At 34.2% G+C, this 20,351-nt stretch overlaps 1 protein-coding gene across 1 annotated transcript in view; it reads right to left on the bottom strand.

Annotated features, from left to right (window-relative positions):
- Nucleotides 1-20,351, bottom strand: part of FMN1 (formin 1) — a 115,432-nt gene that overhangs the window by 69,114 nt on the left and 25,967 nt on the right. The window contains exons 4-5 of the mRNA XM_042814592.1: nucleotides 9,814-10,595; nucleotides 7,351-7,501 (exon numbers count right to left, since the gene is read on the bottom strand). Of these exons, the coding sequence (XP_042670526.1) occupies nucleotides 7,351-7,501; nucleotides 9,814-10,595 (933 nt within the window). The remainder of the gene's footprint in view (nucleotides 1-7,350; nucleotides 7,502-9,813; nucleotides 10,596-20,351) is intronic.

Here is a 20,351-nt window from a genome sequence, read left to right as displayed (position 1 = left end):
TCCCTTTCAGTTAAAAAAAATGCAATTCACTCAAAATATTGACACTCTTTTTAAATGGGAACACATGTTAATAATTATGTGAAGTCTGTTAGAGATAATAGACAACAGAAAAGCCATTATCTTTAATGTCCTCCTGCGTCTTTGAAATGATAATCATTGCACTAAAGGGCCAAAAATGATTGATGGACTTTCATTTGGAGCATACACCTGACACAAATTACTTGATATTTACCCTCCATCCCTCATTTTTTTCTTCCAAGAAGACTGAGTGGCATCGCAAACATCCAACTATCCTGTTTCTTGAAAAAGTATAGGAGAGTGAGCTCCTCACCAGTCCTCAAATACATTGGAAAAAGTAATGCAACTTTCAAATATTTAACTTCAGTAATGGAGCTAGATAATGCACATGGAATAAATCATAGCAAAGGAATGTTCTTTTCTAAATAACCTCTTTTTTTTTTTTTTTTTTTAAAGCCATACAGTGCACAGAGCTTAATACATAGAGAATCTCGCTTTAATTTCATTCCAAAATCCATTTCCTAATTCTGCCTTTCTCCTGTTTTGTAGCACAATGCCCTATCTTGGTTAGGCATATCTAATAGGAAAAAGAAATCCTATGGCTTCGAAACAATTACAAATGCCTGTCAGCTTCAAAATTTGCATAGGTCCTTACATAAAAATAAATATTAACAGTTTAGAATGACCGAATGTAAAAATTCTTTGAATATAAATTTCACTGCTTCATCTGTCATAAAAATACCAATAGTGGGTCTTCACAGTCTAGAAAAGATGTTAGATTCTTCAAATTATATTAAAACCTATTGAAAGCTGAATTATTTCAAAAAGAACAGTTTGATTTTTTTCAACAAAATGATTTAGAAATTTTATATGTTAGCTATTTTCAGCTTTCATTTTTTTCATAATCAGCTATGGACCTTAACAACAGTGTAGTGAATGTACATATAGTTGAACATTTTTGGCATGTGAGAATTTTACATTTACAGTTTCATATATGGGACCTTAAAATGTTGGTTTTTTTTAAATAAATCATACAATCCTTGACAAATGCTTTAACGGTAATCTTAGTGAATAACATAATAGATATAAAAATAATATATCTAGAAGACTGAAACCTAAGCATGAGAAAATGCAAAAAAATGATTACAAAAATGGTCCAGTTTAGTAGTGGCATTTCCAAAAGCATAGCAATGATGAAACTGGGTGACTGAACAGGAGTCATATTCACAGGGTCAAATAAAACTACATCTAAATTGGAGTTATACACTGAAATAACCTGGAGAATCTCGGCCCTTCTATTCTTGATTTCTAAAAAGCTCTAAGACATGCTATAAGTGGGACCAAATAGATGCATTTGAAAACTCTTGAGTAACTTAAATATTTAGCTTAAATTAAGTCAATTAACCAAAACCAGAGAGAAATACACTTGATTCATTCTCAGATTAATGAATTCTGATTATTTTTGTCTAATAGCTTTGCCTGCTGCAAAATCAATCACTTCAGTATTAAACTAGGAAATGAATCTCGCTTTCATACATTACTCGTCCATCTAGAGTCTCTGCGAAAATCCAAATTCAAGCAATTGCCTATTTTCCAATTTATAAATATCACATCCATAAAATTTCTATTGTATTACGTTCGACAAGACTAAAATGCTCTTAATCTTACACTTCAAATGCATTATTATAAGAAAATAATTCTTTTACTAATCCCTACACATATTGAACAGTACTGATTGTTAATTGCTTATGATCATATGACAGTAAAACTTTTCTTTACAGTATTGCATATATGCAGAGAAGAAAAATGCACAAGAATCTGAGTTTCCTAAAATATGGCAGAAATGTGCAGTAGGAAAAAAATGGTTCTTCCTAATCTGCTGAATATATAGAAGTGCATGATTAAAGAAGCATGAGCAGCCAAACACCCTGTAGAGCTTCTACTGTCCAGATAAGCATGACCATAATAAACTTAAAGAGCACATAAGTGTACCAGGAGGTACATCTGACCTTCATTTAAATTATATAAACATTTAAGCTATATTATTTTTACACTATATCACTATATATACTATCAAATGAAGCTACTTTATTTTTCCAAAATAAGTTAATATATGATTATAAAAAATAAAATCTCCCCCTATGCAGTCTTCTAAGGCACTATTGCTGCTGGAGGGTTCTTCTCTTCATTTTTTTCCCCACATATTTGTTACAATGTGTTTTTTTTTTAATTACTGCTCTTCAAGTTCTAGTAATTACATTCTCATATTAGGATGACAGTCTCTAGAAACTACTGTAACTCACTTAGTAAGACAATTTCTGCAGGCAAAAAAGCAATATGCTTTAGAGTCATGGAGCACTTCCACTGGAAAAAGGGGGCAGGCAGCTGTTTCCAACCATAGGAGAATGGATAGAAACTAGATTTTTTTACTTTAAATTGAGATTCATGATGTTGGAAAGGCACTCGAAATTTCATCCAAAGCATTTCTGTACTTCATTACACTATCAACTATACATGTCCTATTCTAAATAAATTTTCTTAATGATCTCCCAATATAGAAACACATATTCCTTAGCCAAAAGTGCTCTACAATCCTGTAGTATCCCTACTTTTGAAAAGCTTTTCATATTTTTTCTTTGCAGCAGCTGCATGCACTTGATGACACTTTTTGTCCCACATCAACCTCCTCTTTTCTAGACTAAACAATCATAATCAGTGAATTTTACTCAGAGACTACTTCTACAGTTTTGATCATTCCCACTTTTCTTGACTCTTTACAGCTAGTAAACATTTTTAAAGAAGAGTGGTAGTGCCTCAGTATAGATGCTGTTGTTAATGAAAACATGACTGAATGGATTTTATTGCAAGCAACACTTCCATTTATTTAACAGTCTTGTTTCCGCTGTAGTATCATGATTTGATAACTCATGCTCCTCTTTGTGATTCATTACTATCCTAAGATCACTTCTGCTAAACTACTACCTAGTCAGTTGTACTCATAGTACTTTTAGGTAGGTAGATTATCTTTAACTGCATAAATTTATAATCTAAAAAAAAGGAATAAGCACATCTCAGATGCATAGGAACTTTCTAAAGGGTCTAATTCAAAATGTATGCAGCCTCTTGCAACTAAGTGACAGCTGAAGAGTTAATATTCCATTATCCAGGTCATAAAAAACGTGCACCCTCAGTAAGTTTGCAGATGACCCCAAGCTGGGATGGAGTGTTGATCTGCTGGAGGGTAGAAAGGCACTACAGAGGGACCTGGATAGACTGGATCAATGGGCCAAGGTAAACTGTATGAGTTTCAGTAGTGCCAAGTGCCAGGTCCTGCATTTTGGTCACAACCCCAGGCAACCCTACAGGCTTGGGGAGGATCAGCTGGAAGGCTGCCTGATGGAAAGGGACCTTGGTGTACTGATGGACAATCAGTTGAATATGAGCCAGCAGTTTGCCCAGATGGCCAAGAAGGTTGGCTATCAGGAAGAACTTCTTTACAGAAGGGGTTGTTAAGCACTGAAATAGGCTCTCCAGGGATGTGGTAGAGTCTCCATCCCTGAATATGTTTATAAACCATTTGGATGTTGTGCCCAGGTACATGAGTTAGCAGTGGGTTGTGAGAGTTAGGGTTGTACGGTTTGGTTGTCGTTGGACCTGATGATCTTGAGTTCTTTTCCAACCTGAGAAAATTCTATGATTCTATGATTCTGTAAGTGAAGACACAAAGGTAATCAGAGCTAACACCGACTCCCACAGAATCCTCTTTGTATTCTACAATCTTGACAGTGAAGATATGCATGTGTATAATATTCTTCTGTATTATAAACATATACTATAATTTTATACTGCATTTTCTTACACACATAATGATACACACAAATATAAATATATACTCAGATTATAACTTTCAGAAGAGCCCTGGAAAATAGATCATTATTTCCAGTCATGCAGGACAAGATTTAAACTTTTCTGGCTGAACATGGTAGATGTCTAGTTAAAAGCAACAAAAGCATAGTTGACAGTGAATATTGCAATCAGAGTTCTCATAAGGGGTCATCAATGTGGACAAACACTTAAAAATAAAACAAAGTGAAATTTCTACAGATTTAATGTGGTATCTTGCATTTAAGCATTCATTTGTTTAAGCATTTTAGCATATTCATTTAAGCATTCATGTATTCATAAACATTCGTTTCATGGCTGGAACATATTTCCTACAAGGGCAGGCTGAGAGAATTGGGGCTCATGAGTCTGGAGAAGAGAAGGTTCCAGAGGGACCTTAGGAAAGCTGGGGATAAACTTTTTATAAGGGCAGGTATTGACAGGACAAGGGGAAATGGTTTTGAACTTGGAAGAGGGTAGATTTAGACTAGATATTAGGAAGAAATTCTGAACTGTGAGGGTGCTGAGATACTGGAGCAGGTTGCCCTGTAAGGTTGTGGATGTTCCCTCCCTGGAGACATTCAAAGACAGGCTGGATGGGGCTTTGAGCAACCTGGTCTAGTGCAAGGTGTCCCTGCCTATAGTGGGGAGAAGGGTTCTGACGATCTTAAAGATGATCTTAAAGTTCCCTTCCAACTAAAAAAATTCTGTAGTTGTATGATCCTATGATTTCACAAATGAGGCTTACGGATTATTCTGACAGGATTCACAAAAAAAAACCAAAAATAAATTATGACAATAATTTGAATACGATCTTACTTGAAACTGCAAATAATTGGTAAAGAAGTTATATTTCAACAAGACCAGAACTGTTAAAGTCACTTTGGTTTTTATAAAGACAATTCCCCTTGAATTTCTATGACAAGATCTTCCAGTTGCATATAGAACTTGACTGTGAGGCACTCATTCAAGAAGAAAAGTATTAAGTAATGCTCTACTAGCATGGGATCCTGCACCACCTATTGGCCTGCCATTTTTCTAAATACAAAGCAGGCCAAACTCAATTTGTGGAAGTTGATGGGAAATAGAACTAATAGAACTAAGTTGCATGGATGAGAAGAGATTTAATGCAATGTATAGGTCAATGGTAACATGTAGTATTAAATAAAAAAAAACACAAACTACTGTTCCAGATTTTAAAGCTGTCTCTGTATCTTACTTTTTTTTTTCTTTTTTTACAACAGGAATTTACAAAGAAACACAAAATGATGCAGCATCAGCTATAATGATGACATGATAAACATCATCAGATTCCATGACACCTGTATAAAGCATCTTTAACCAAACTACACAACTCCATGTACCACAACATACTATATTTAAGACCAGACAAGCATGTATTTCTGTACTGTCACAAAGAAAGGGATTACTACTAAAGCTCTTACTACTAAAGCTCTAGTAGATATAATTGTTAAAAAGAAGGTAAGATGAATGCTGAAAGAAAGCATGAAAAAGGACAAATGAAACCAGCAGAGCTGATAATTCAACATTAATGTACAAGAGTTTTCTATTTATCTACTTATAAACCATTCTGTAACTAAATAAAATGCCTCCCCTATTATCATTTCACTCACAACCCACTAAGATTGATCCACTGGAGCTGGCAGAGTAGCATGCAGACAATCTAGGATTTCAGAGGCAGAGGAAACACAGGGCCACAGAAGAGGATGAACTGTCTGTAAACACAGTTCAACTACTACGACTCATTTAACAAACAAAGTAGAAAAGACAAAACTAAAAGTAAGAAATGCTTATTATGCTTAGTTTAATTCAAATTTAATTTGAAATCTAAAAGCTGATTTATTTTTCAACTGAACAAGCAACAGAAACTTTATTATTGAGCAGTGGTTTTCATTTTTTTGTAACACCATGATCATAATCTCATCAGTTTGCACAATAATAGATAAAACTGTACATTACTAGATAAAACTAAATTTTTCTGTCAGGTTACTTGTTTTTATATTTTTATGGAGCATTTTCAAGCAACATTTTTTATTCCAATAATTTCAGTAAATATGACCTAGTCTTTAAAATAATAACTTTAAAAACAAAACAAACTAATTGAAACACTGATATAAAAACAGAAAATATCTTTGTAAGAAAACACATTAGTTACTCACTAGTGGTATTACTAAGAATTACTAATTCCTACTCCATTACTTCATATCTTGTATAGAGTAACTACTATCCAATTCAATTTTGGATAAAGTTAAGAGTGATCATTAGAAATCATTAAATGTAACTAGATTAATTTACAAAGCAATAAGGAAAAGGAATCACGCACATTCACCATTCAGGAAATGGGACTAATTCCCAAACTATTTTGCTGACACCGACCTGGGGAGGTAGGATATGCACTTTGCTACTGAGATTTTGAAATAAAGCAGTTATCTATTTATGCATGCTATTTCTCCATTAAAATTACATTGGATACTACACACCACGTGTACTTGAAGCCTTATTGACATTTCTTATTAATTACTTTGCTAAGTTTATGATCAAATAAGTTTTAAAAAAGCCATTCTCTCTAGTATATTTGTATGAAAGTTCACTTGGTATGTATGTCAAAATCAAGAAAGGTAGATAGCATAGCTTACATGCAAAGAGCCCTCTTGTGGTTCCAAGCAGGTAAACTAAAATAGATTTATAATGCAGTATATACACACACACTCACACACAAACAGGATTATAACATATACGTCGTTCTAGGAAAACATTACTTGGCCATTATTCAGAAAATATCTTTGCCCTACCTGCAGACAGTAACTGCAGACAGTTACTGAGAAGAACAAGCTCTCTCCGTAATTGACCACATCTGAGGCAGAGAGTATGCCATAATGACAGATGGTGCACAAACTTTCATCCATCAGAGGTGGTTTCCCTGTCCCTTCTTGACAGAACTACTGAGACATATCAGCAAAGAGTTTTTTGGGGGGTTTTCATTCAGAATACATAAGAGTGGTTTTCCTATCTTCCGAAGTAGTTCGTTTTCTCAGTAACATTAAACTCAAGGAAAATAGATTTACTAGAATGACTTAATGGTAGCCTTTACTTATGGATATTTGCAAGGTCAGACATGGCCTGAAATACTGGTACTTTAAGACACACGTTATAACTTTTATTCTGTTCTACTCACTATTTTTTCTACTTCACCAAGTTGTAGAACATTCATTTTCAAAGGGAAGAAACCTTCCAAACTAAATAGTATATTTGAATTCTCTCGCTAAGTTTGAACAACCGATTTTACTTACTGTGTTTTATAACAGCACATAGAAACCCATCTGTTACATGCTGGTTCAATAGTAAATAAAAATGAAGTTTCTTAAAATACAAAACAAAGCCATAAAAGAGAAATAAAGAAGAAAGTAAATACAAAGGAAAATTAAATACCTTTTTGGCCTTGGTTTTTTTTTCGTAAGTCTCTGATAATGGTTTTCTTTTTTCCTGAGTGGTGTCTTTGGAAAACAAATATTCAAACTCAGTAGTATCAAGTATATCAGGTTCTTCTAGTGATTCCCATAATGTTGGTATGGCAGTTTTCCTATTAAGGGAAAAATAATAATAAAAAAAAAAACTTACACTAAATATTTATTAAAAAAACCTTATTAACAATTGGCTTAAAACTCAAACAATCCCTGCTAGCATACTAACAGCCTTCTTTCTCTGCATCTAACTATTGTAAGGAGTAAAAATATTTTTCAGAAGGCTGTACTAAGAAGTGTAGCTACTTAGTAGACTACATGCTCAACTATCAAAGTGCATATGTGATAGGGCTTTTTTTTGGTGTAATAACCATATATTGCAACTGCAGCTTGTGCAAATAACAGCTCTAGAGATCTCTGCCACTTCAACTAGGATCTCAACAGCAGCTTTTTTGACCAATTCCCAATAATCTTCCTAGACATATTAAAATAAACTATATCAACAAATAGTGATCACACTTTATTCAAACATGTTTCAAGAGCATTTGTAGAGGTCTTGACTCACTTGGTGTTAGGTTCAGATGCTTCATGTTCATATGTAACTTTGTTTCAGGTTTAAGAAACTAGAACCTAAGTGGCCTATACCTTGGGAGACTAATCAATATTCCACGTCGCTCAAATTTTACATGCGGATTATCTTTCCTTTTGTACCTTAATCTTTCAGGAACAGATATAGTGTAGATAAGCATCACTGCTTAAACTTTGGAACATATTAAACAAAATACTCTTGTTTTATCTGGATTTGGGAAAAATTATTTGTAATTTGTCAAACCAAACACTCCAATTCTGAACAAGTTTCAAAATTTCAATAACTTATGAAAGTATATTTGACAAAACTATTTTTTGACTGCTCTTTCTGTCATATCTATCAGTAAAAGGTGGGCTCACTTCTTCCAGCAGATGTCAGTAAAAGGCAATAAAATGAGTTGCTACTAAAAAAACCATAAACATTGCAGAAAACCCTATGAGCTACAAATGGCTGATGTCACCATACATATATTTATTAGATGTAATATGCAAAAAAATGTAATATGTACCCATATAATGGAGAAAAGGATTCTAAAAGCCACATTAATACTGAAATTTAGGATTGTTTTTATTTAATACTCAACCACACATTTATTGTGGTGAATGTTTAAGGAACTCTACTTTTTCCATGAGCATCCACACTGGTGAAACATTTTCTGTATCACGGGAAGTGGCTAGAGTTCGACAGCTTCACTCTTCGGACACCAGCTGCAACCACTTCATTGAATAATGCTTTTTGGCTCTGTAAGAAGAACTTCAAGGTCCCAGATAGCTGCTGCTCTGAGCAACAGACTGTTGAAAAAAACTTCGTATCTAGTGCAGAAAATGATGATGCTGGATCATTGGACCTGGTGTCCAGCATCTCATCAGCAAATTATGACTTAGACTCTATTTTGCACTCATTTTTCTGAGTGCAAAATAGACATTTCAGAAGGAACATTTTGATCTCAGTAAATTAATTGGAAAAAATGAAACAAGGTTTATTTTTGGACCAACTGTCGCTTCACTAATTTTCACAAGTAATTTTGGGAAAGTACAGTCAAAATGCTCAAATATAAACTGATATAACTTCCTATGTTGCTTACATTGAAAAAAAAATCCAAAGTTATTACTCGTTGTCTTAAAAATAAATTCAGTCAAAAACTAAATTAAAAGAAATATATAAATAAAACTGCTTTAACTGCAGATGTCCCTGTCAGTACTGCACCTCCTTTTTACCAGATGCTTTACACAACAGGTTCCTCTGCAGCAGGTATTTACAGATATACTTCACCTTTCCTGTTACACCAGAACTATACTTGAGGTTAAGCTCAAGTTTACTATTTTCCAGAACAAGAATATTAGAAGCTGATACGGTGCTTTGAAGATAGCATCACCTTAAATGACTGGAGAGCCAAAGCAAATGAAAGTCAAAGTTCTTGCCTGACCAAATTTTAGTATTTCAGTTTTAATTTTAATGATCTTTTCTCTAATAGGAAAAAAGAAAAAGAAGAAAAAAAAGGTATCTTTCATCTCCTGGAAAACTTGTTATTTCTTTAGTACTAAGTCACGAAACAATTAAAATATTTGGTTGCTCTTTCACTAAAGTTTTCAGGGAGTGCTCTAAGTCCCTCTGTTATACTCTGCTTTTTCTGTTATAATGTGCATAATTTTATATTTATATAGCATTTTAAAACAATTTGTTGTGATCTATTATTAGGCTTCTATAACTGTTTTGTTGTTAATACATACAAATTCCATGCTTCTATATGTATTTTCACTGCTTGTTATTGTCTTAAATAGCTTATATAAATTTATATCATGACATATAGACAGAAAATAAGTCCAAATAAATTCAGTGTACCTGCTGCCTTGCAATTGTATCCGTGTCCAATACAAAGGCTTCATGGGACGGCTAGGTTCAATGGCAGGTTTTCGAGGACCTTGACTTGAAGATAAAGTGCTATTAAAAAAGAGCCCAGGTCCTGGGGGTGGGGGAGGTGGAGGTAACCCGGATCCAGGCAGTGGAGGAGGAACAGGAGGTCCCAACCCTGGAAGTGGTGGTGGTGCTGGTGGTGATGGTGCTTGAAAATCCCTACAGCCTTCAGAAAGTTGAGGTGGCAGTGAAGGCCCAGATGCAAAGTGAGGTGTCACTGAAGTTGGACCCATTGGCAAAGGTGGTGGTGGAGGAACTAAACCTTGTAGTGAAGAATCAGAGAAGGGTGGAGGTGGTGGTGGAGGTGGTGGAGGTGGTGGAGGAGGCAGCATTTGTTTTGGTTGACAAGACAAGACACTTTCTGAAGATGGTACATCATAACTGTCCTTATTTTCACCTTGGGTAGAAATACTATGTGTCAAAGATGAAATATTAAGCTTTTTCGGTACTATTTGGTTGTTTTTCACAGCTCTGTTTTCTTCTTCACTAGGCTTTATAAAAGTTTCTCTGTCAGTCTGTATACATACATTTCGGTATGTCTTTGGTGGATTATCATCTTCAGTAGAAACACCAATATCCCTTGCTTCTTCATTCCTTCTGTTCAATTTATTATCAAGTTCATTCTTCAGATGCGCAATGGTTTCCTCAAGCTGAGCAGTTGCTACAGCATGTTCTCCACGAATATGGAATACCCTGAGTTCAAACTGAGACTGCAGAACAACAAAAACCCCTCAGTGAATGTTTTTCTACTCTCTAGATCTTTTCACTTTCTAGAGCATTAATTCATTCTTTCAGGAAATATATTAAATGAAACTTCCAGCCTTGCCATGTAAAAGATCACTGTTTCCTCGCTGTGACCATGACTCTCTCATCATTCAGCCAATGATACAATCCAGTTTTTGTCAAATACTCCTCCTCCTGTACTCACATCCCCTCACCCCTATATGATTTCCAGCTGACTATATTTTTACGACAGTAAAGATTTATTTTCTCCAGATTACTGTTGCAGGTACCAAATTAGAGGCAGGTACTTTCCAATTAAGTCTTATTCCTTCATGTTGCTAGCACAGAAGAAACATATAAGTATACAAATAAATTCATATACTCAAGTTCTGTAAATGTTTTAATGTGCTGAAATCAGATCTCAATTATAAATTTGAAAGTACTTGCTCAGCAAACCTAATCTGCATAGCAACATGTTACAGAACAAAGTTGCCTTACTTTGGTAAAAATCTTTTGTGCAGTCATTGTAGATATTACATATGAAAACAATTCTGTGCTAGTACACTACATAACAGTCTCTGAATCCAGAGGAAAAAAAAAAATCAGATTTAAAATTGATCTGAAAAACCCCTGCTAAAATTGATAAAAGCGCACTGCATTTGGATACCAAAAGTTAGGATCAACAGGATGGCAATTCAACATGAAAAGGACCAGCAAAGACAGCAGAACACAAAGTGATCATGAGTCAATAACTCTGTATGAAAATATATAAATAGATATGACATATGTAATAAAAATCAAAGATGCCCTGCTGATGTGCTCATTTTGGGAAAAATCCTGTCCTTCTGTTCATGATCACTTCTGAAATCTGGGGGAGCTTATTCAGCATTCATTTTCCAGGTTCTATGTACATCACCTTTTGCCTCCATCTCACCCTTTCTCGACAATGGTTCCCTTCTTCTGCTTGCTTTCAGTTTCTATGGCTAAAAAATAGCTTACTGTACCTCATCAGTTTTCTTTGCAAGACGAAACTCAGCCTGAAGTCAACTGTTCTTCCAACATCACTATTTCTCTGATCCCTAAAACTAGCCACTAGCTATGGTGCATCTTTTTCTATTTTTCCACAGGTTTCTGTTTCCACCCAACACCCATTTTAAAGACATTGAAAACATCACACATTTAGGCCCAACCCTCTTCATTAAAAGCATTATTTTATTCCTCCTTCTGCTCTCACTCAGAACTCAGGCTACAGAGGTCTACACCTTTGATTCTGACCAAACAGGGCCATGCCTATTAAAGCCTCACCAGTATGGCTGCACTCACAAATGAGTTTGACTTTCCAAGATTCGTCTAGTATTTGCCATTGGAACAGGACACCATCTGTTTTCCTTGAGCAAAATCACATCACAAAAGCTAATGATCCAGCTGACTCTTAGTTCTCTTATATGGTAATATTTATGTAATACATTAGAAAGTCTGCATTATGCTCTTCCTAAAATATACCACTAACAATGGTTAGGATATGAACAAAAGACATCTATTATAAAAAATTTCCTCTCTTACTAAAATGCATGATATTTATGCAAATAACCAAAATATTGATGCATTTTCCACTTGCATCCAGCCCTCTGCAGTATGAGTGACTTCCAGTGACTTTCTTTCTGTACCTGCTGTGTGTCTTTTCTGAATAGTGACAGCTCAGCTTTGGTTCCATGAGACTCAGAAACATATGAAACATTATTTTCAAATGCAGAAGAAAGACCAAAAGCTGAATTAGTACAATCTACCTCCATCCAGCATTACAGACTGAGATAAAGCACAAAATTAATCACAGAAGAGATTATATCCTTTCATTCAGAATGCAAAATGCAGATTATCTAAATGTCTTTGAAATTATAATGGCAATTGACAAACCAGTACCAATGGGAGAATTTTTCTGCTCTTGTAAGTAACAAAAATTAACAATTAATACCACAAATATGGTCAGTTATAATCTGTATAGTCCATTCAATACTATTAACTCAAGTATATTTGTTCTGATACTGTTTATGTAATGCTATTGTATATGGACAAACAAAGACTTTCTATCAATGATATGGAATTACTGTGATGCTAAGTTTTAAAGCAATTTGTATCTATGACTATAAGGAGGCCATATATTTCTACAGCAATCTACACTGAAAAGTTAGCTGTCGCCCTGTTTTTAGGCAAGGCTTATTGACACTACAAATGTTTAAAAAGAATCCTGAAAACTGAAATGGTAAAGCATTTTCTAGAACACTGTTTAGAGAAAGGAACATGCAGGACTTATCTTGGAAAACAGCAAGTAAATGCAGAACTAATATTTTTTCACTACTGTTTACTGTGCAATTCTACTCCAAAAAGTGACCACACAAAAATGGCGCGTCACCACTGAACTATACCATTCTGTGTATATCAGAGACAGATTACATCTTTAACTTAGAAGCATACACTTCTGCTAGTTTTTACTCAAATTAACCTGGAAAAACAATATAATGCAGAGAAAGTGAGCTGAATTTTATTCTTTTTTTCTGACTTCATACACTGGTTGTTGCATCTAATTAGTTACTTATCCCAAGCCATGAAAACGGAAAAAAAAAAAAAAAAAAAACAGAACAAAGAAGAAAAAAAGTAGCTGAGGATGTACTACTGTATAAGTGGGACTGTTCCAGGGGGAAAGGGAAGGGTGGAAGGTAAGAATTCTTGAATTGCTGCTCAAAAAAGTTTTATAGACTTCACAGCTTTTTTTTCTTAATAGTATTTGGTCATCAAAGTGCTGTGCATAGAAAAGAGAGGAAAAACATTTTTCAAAGACAGCCTCTGACTTTTTGTTCATTCTAAGTATTTTCATCCTCAGTTTTTGGAAGAGTTCACAGTTTTTATTCTTGCATTGTCTTGACAAAGAAGAAAAATGTCTTTTTTTGTTAAATCTCTGTCCTTGAAAAAACATACATTTGTTTCAAATTTTAACAACAATCAGAGATTTAGCAAAGAATTTTTCAAAGAAAAAAATTAAGTCCATGCCAATTTACATAAAAATCAAAATTCCTTTCTAACAAATACCTCAATAAATATAATCAGTTACATATGGTATATCACCATATTCAAGGGTACACAGTAAATGTTACACTAGTAGTTGATAGCAAAAAATACATAAAATGGATTCGCCATTCTCACACATTTCCAGCACTCTAAATATCTGTATAAGCTACATATATAGACTACAATTCTCTTTTTAATTTAAAAATACCAAATACAGAGCTTTATCTAGAAAATACAACAAAGATAGTTGGGAGCAAATGTGATCAGAGCCAATATATAGAAAACAGTATTTCTACATGTTTTATTATATATGTTAATATATTGTATTACTGATAACTAGCTTTTAGGCAGTTGAGAAAGAAAGACAGTCTTAGAGTGAGTAATTTTTCAATACAAAATCATTAGTATAACAAAACATTACAACATACTAAGTTACACTGCAACATGTAGATTATTTTTTTAATGGTATCAACATGGTTGCTTACATATAGGACTAAAAATTACCTAGAATTTATGTAACATTTTAAGCAATAATTGGCATCAAGTTTGACAATTTAATTTTATTTTGATAATACAGGTGTTCCTTCTTGCATCTACACACCTATTCCCTCAGTCCTTTCACTGTTAATAGCTACCATTCGACTATTTCTGATTTTACAAGTTAATTCATTTGGAGAGTTCAGTTACAGAGTATATAGATCCCATCATTAGTCTTTGTTTTTCCTCAGCTGTCCTATCTACATTAATTTTACTGAGATGAACTGTCTTGTTAAGCATAAATCTCTCCTTTTCTGTAAGTTCTAATCAAACACACAAAGAACACCTGTTAAAGTCCTTGAAATTTCTTAGAACCCAGGACATGCAGACCATCTCTAATAATGCTCGTTGTACTTCACAGCGTACCACAGCATATAATTATGGATGCAATTCTGTCAACTTTTGCACCTGGTCAGTGATTTACTCTGCTTGGAATATCTGTGCCCACAGAAAAAAACTTCACTGGACTCTAAACCTTTCTTGAATCTGACAAATATAGCTTTGTATTAGGGAACCATTCAAAATTTAAAGCAAAGCAAGTGTTAACTAAAAATAGACCATAAAAAAACAGAAGACCATAAGTATGAAAAAAAAACAGAAGTTAATACTGACTGATTTCAACCATCTCACCGTGCAATAACTTCTGTATCCTACAGAATAAAAGACTGTTAAATATAATATAAAGTACCGAAGGAAAAAAAAATTCTTCCACATATATTAAAATATTTAGGCTAATGCAAATTAGCATGATAACAGAGTAACAGAGTAGTGCCACTCTCAACTCTCACTTGACAGCAATTGCCATCATACCCATATCTTCCAAGGGAAACAGTTGCCCTAAAAATGAAGCTGGACACGTCCAAACAAGATCAAGAAGAAAGTTATTAATGCCTCAGATTCTCTAACTGCTAAGTAATGTCAGTAAAAACATCACAGGCACCACAATTTCACAGGACAGATAATGTGCAGTAGCTACAGGAAACCACATCACTTCAGAAGCATTATGTCATACAGAAAGGGAGAGAGATCTTTGCAGAAAGTCACCTCCCAAAAGTAAGCTAGTTTATGCCAGACAAAATAAATCTCACGTGGCTTGCAAACAAAGGGATAGCAAGCTAAATTGAGACAAATATTTCAAGGAAAACTGACACATTAATGGACAAAATTCACAGTTTTCATTGGCAAAAGCTCTCCATATTTTTAACCCTGTTAAACATTTAAATTTCTGCAGAATGAAATAAGGCAGCTCATCGTACAGCACATCAACAGAAGCAAATGATGCATTCTATAGATTTTCTCTGAGCCTAAAGTAATCCAAGAATGAAGCTACAGCCTGCAGTAAGAATTCATCACTTAGCTGTGAAGCTGCACCATGAACAACTGACACAGAATCCAAATACAGTAACAAAAGCCTTTCTTGTTACAAACACTATTTACTCTCTACCCTGCTTCTCACTTGCTTCTGTTACCTTGGTCTTAGGACTGCCTAAGATACTAAGTCTGTATAAATACAAGAATGCTAACATCTGTGTTTTCTGTCGGAGTTCAAAGATTATATTCAAGAAAAAAAAAATACTAGTATTATTCAAATATTTTAAAACAACATATAAAAGTACAGAACAATTTTTTGAATTTTCTTTTCATTAATCATTTCTGTCATCAGTTCTGATGACAGTTTCTAATAAGTCACATTATCTATCTTTTACCCATAAAATCAAATTATTCATTACTGCTACCAATTTATAATAATGCTTTGGCGAATAAAATTTGAAAACAATGTGAAAAATGACTGAAAACAAGATGAAGATGAAGCTTCAGTGACTAAAACTACAGAGGCAGTATGGATCCAATAAGAAAACTGATTGTAGCAGAGAGCAAGTTGTCTCTGATCTTGGGAGAATGTTTTTGGACACCTAACAGCTTTTTTATTAGTGTGGCTGATTAAAATGAAAAGCCTTACTACTAAAATGCTCTTTTTGATGAGTTTTTTTGCCATGAACTATAGACCTTGCAGTCCAGTGGGATACAAATCCTTTGATCCTGTGCAGTCACATAAATTCAAAGTCGTAAAACAACATTGAATTTGATTTTATTAGTGTGGCTGATGTTGCCAGAATCGTAATGCAATCTTGTTTTTCTTCTCTTTTCTTCCTTTTCTTTTGGGGAGGAGTGGAGAGCAAAGCAGAGTTTACTGTCAACATTGCTTCACATTATAAAGAACTAATTTCTTTGGCAGACGGACTCCAACTCTAAGTCACTATAACAAAGTCTTGTAACAACATGAGAGAATAATGATATGCATGGTGTTTAAGCTTCAATGAATGATTTGGCTGAAGAAAAAGTAAGCTGAAGCAAAAAGCAGCATAAGTATAGCACATGGAAAATAGTAAGGACATACTTATGTTTCTGTAGAAGGATAACAGGCAACACTGAATAGTACTTTGCAGTAGAAAACAATCAGCAAAATGATGCTATGAGTTCTTATAAAGTATGAGATTTAAAGTTAATGGCCCTTTTAGAAATTGAAGCTTTTCATACTTCACGAGCATAGTTTTAGTCTAAAAAAATCTGTGAATACCTACACCGATGAAATGCCCTCTCTACCAATGTATAGAGAGTACGCAAGTGCAGTAAAAGCATCTAAAATATTTTGAGGTGCAGCAAGCCATCCACTTGCTAGCTATGGAAGGAAACATGTTCCTCACCTGTGTTACAGACAGGGACCTCAACAAAAACAAAATGATCATTTGGTGAAACAGTTTGTTCTCCAACATATAATAAAATATATTACAAAACATGCTACTTCATTTCTCTGTAGCAAAGGAAATGAAGGTAGATGTTACCTTTGAGGTCAGCTTCACATTCAGAAAAGAAGTTTTCATTTAGGTACATACTTTAAAAATTACTTTTCCTCACAACTTCATGAAAAGGCAGATATATTTTTATACTGACAATATAATATTTGCCTCAATTACAGTGATTAAAGAATACAAATTTCAAATATTCTTATCAAAACAAATTATATGAAGAAATGCTGCAAACAAGATACCTCACAAAACTTCCACCTTGGTTTAACCAGCAAGCTCCCAATTCTGCAGATATTATCGTAAATGTTGGTGGTAAAAACAACAGTAATTACCAGTCAGGTAACATCTCGAGGAAAACTCATCACTATGTTTACAACCAGTCTTGTTCTATGTCACTGATACATTTCTTAGCAGGTAAAGATACTGGTACACATAGCTAAAATATAGTTTTTGTCCTTCAGAGATTCTACTTGGCTCAGAGTAGTAAAAGTTCCCTTTTGGAAATTATTCTTTATTTTTGTAAAAGACAAGGCTACTTTAAACTAATGAATAGTGCATAATCAACATTTACTGTCATATTGTGCTAGACACTCCCTTTACAAGACTCACAAAAATGTTTTAAAAAATTGTTTAAAACCAAAACCAGATTTGGTCAATTACTCAAAGGGGAAAACTATAAGTGTAGTTGCCAGAGCAAACTAAATTGCTCGCTCTTGATCAATGTTTCATGAATCTTCCTCTTTGACATAACCAGCTTCTCATTCAGGGAACATGATGAGAGTTAGTCCACACAATGCAGAAACTGTATCGTGGGAAAGTGTTAAGACTTCTGCAAGACTTTGTGCTGAAGCACAAAGGTGTGTATCATCCACAAAGCATAGAACCTCAGAAAGAGTATCACAATAAAGACACTGTAACACTAAAGTGTCAAAATGGATTCTGTACCTACGCAAACTGCAAAGCTCCTGCAAGATGCATCACAAGCCACTTTGGCTCAAATGTTTCTCAACTGTTAATCAATGATACAACTGATTTTCTAAGGAGCTCTCCTGAGATTCTGGTATTCCACTTGTAGGTGTGAAGTTAAAAATGAAAAATGATACAAACATTAAGAGGCAAACCTAAGCATTCCAATGATTTTCTCTGAAATATTTTGCATCAGAAGGCTCAAATTAAGCCTCTGCGCATAAAGAAAGAAATATAGTAATATATACCTATCCAAACACATTTTTTAAGGTCAGATGTATACGTAGGAAACGTTCTGGCAAATTAAAATTTGTGACATTGGAAAATTCACAATAAAACCATCTATATTCAAACCACACTTTGTTTGCAAAGTAAGGGAGGATGACCTCCCTTGCTTGCTCAGTAACCAACAAGAATAAAAGCAAATACTAAATAGATAGTATTAATTTTATGACACATATTGAGGGGAAAACTGCCAATATAGAAGTAAAAACTTTATTACAACACCAGATCCAAGTCATTACAATATATCTCCTACAAGCAGTTTTCTGCCTTCCCTTCCAATCAGCTCCTCCCCCCCTCCAGCTTGCTGATCTCACCCTGCTGTATATGCCCACGATTTTCTGCCACCTCTCACATACAACTTTCCAGCATATGTGCTCTGCTTCAACTTCCAGGGTTTTTCTTCCACACTGCAACTTCATCAAAAAAAGGGTCAGGAGACAAGCTCCTAGCTTTTGATTTCAGAACATCCATGGCAGCATGGGAACATGCTCCTTCCCTGCCAAGAATAAATTGTGGCACCCATCCATTACTCAGTAGAACTTAATTTTGCCCCAGTGCTACTGCATAATAACTTCAGTGGTTTCAGAATCCTTGACAGCTTTGTGGAGTTGGCATATAAAAGTTTAGTCAGCCCCATAAGATGCAATCGGTACAAAAAGCACAGATTTGCAAAGTCAGAAGTATTTACTGAATGTGAGAAATAATAGTGCTGTCTCAAAAATTTGTAAGCTACAATTTCAAACAAATTTTCCCTCTATCAGAAAATCATACATTCTTGTCAAAATGACCCCTATTCTAAAACTAAGAACACCAGAGCTTACAAAAAGGAAGTTTGCTAGAATTTTAAACAAAAGAAAATAATGCATACCATTCGAAGATAAGGATTGCAATTATTAGATCCGAGCAAACAGCTGGTGCAGTAAATATCAAAAAGCCAATAAGTTTAGCATGTGGGTATGTACTTTCAAAATCATAGTGGTAGGGTAATGGTATCAAAAACACTCATACTACTAGATTTTTAGTAGCTTTTACATTTGTATGATCACATTTCACTTAATGTCTCTTCTCCATAATTGTTTCCTATGTTACAGAGGTCTTCCAAATCTGTCAAAATTAAATGTCATCATGTTCACAGTATGCACTGTACTTTATTGTCTCTAGCACATATTCCATAGCTCAAGGTAATGGGATAAATCGGTTTTCATGAACTGTGATAAATGCAGGCACTTTTTTTGTTTGTTTGTTTGTTTTTATTATGCATTTTCCTAGGAGACTTTCATTTTAACCTTAATTAAGCAAAGTATTTCATAGTGTGTCTAAATTAGAGCATGAAGGCAGTCCTGCTGATCTTTTAAGGCTATAAATTGGCTTGGATACTCTATACACATTTGAACTATCCAATACCACGTTCTGTATTAAATTGTTTAGTAAGTGGGGTAATCCTTGGATTAACATATCTGTGGTTGATGTGAAACCTAAACAACATCACTTTTTACAGTAAAATTGCATTGATGAAAATAATAGGGGTGGCAATCTAAAATGCACTGAAAGAAAATGGCAGAAAGTCCTCCTGGATATTCAAGTTATCTGCCAAAAAAAAAAAAAACCAAAAAAAAAACAACAAAAAAAAACAACCCACAAGCCTGACACAATGTAAACACATGATTAATGTGAAAAAACACCAATTATATCAAGAATATGATAAACAAGGTCAGTGGAAGAGGAGAAATAGATTTTTGCACAAAAGCACAACAGTAATAACAACGCTACTAAGCACTTGTTTATAGATTATTACATGGATACAGGACGTGTAATTTACTAGTTTTTAAGATATAAGCAAGCACTGGCTGAATGGGAGAAATCTTTATTATATAAGTAATTCATGTTCTATCTTCAAGAAAAACAAGAGTGCTTCAAGAAAAACAAGAAAAATATGTACGGTTCCATCTTCCCAAATTTAAAATAGACAATTTTCTCACATTGTTCAAAGTTCACTACGATGTAACTTAATGTATTACTTAATTAGTAATGAGTAAATAAGTCAGTCTCTAGAGATTTAGGAGAAAAAAAAAAAAAAAAAAAAAA

The sequence above is a fragment of the Centrocercus urophasianus genome, unplaced genomic scaffold, assembly GCF_019232065.1.
Source record: "Centrocercus urophasianus isolate 14NV4802_14NV808 unplaced genomic scaffold, USGS_Curo_1.0 seq_14, whole genome shotgun sequence".
Taxonomy (NCBI): domain Eukaryota; kingdom Metazoa; phylum Chordata; class Aves; order Galliformes; family Phasianidae; genus Centrocercus; species Centrocercus urophasianus.
The sequence above is the reverse complement of the archived record's forward strand: the minus strand, read 5'-3'. Positions and strand labels throughout refer to the sequence as shown.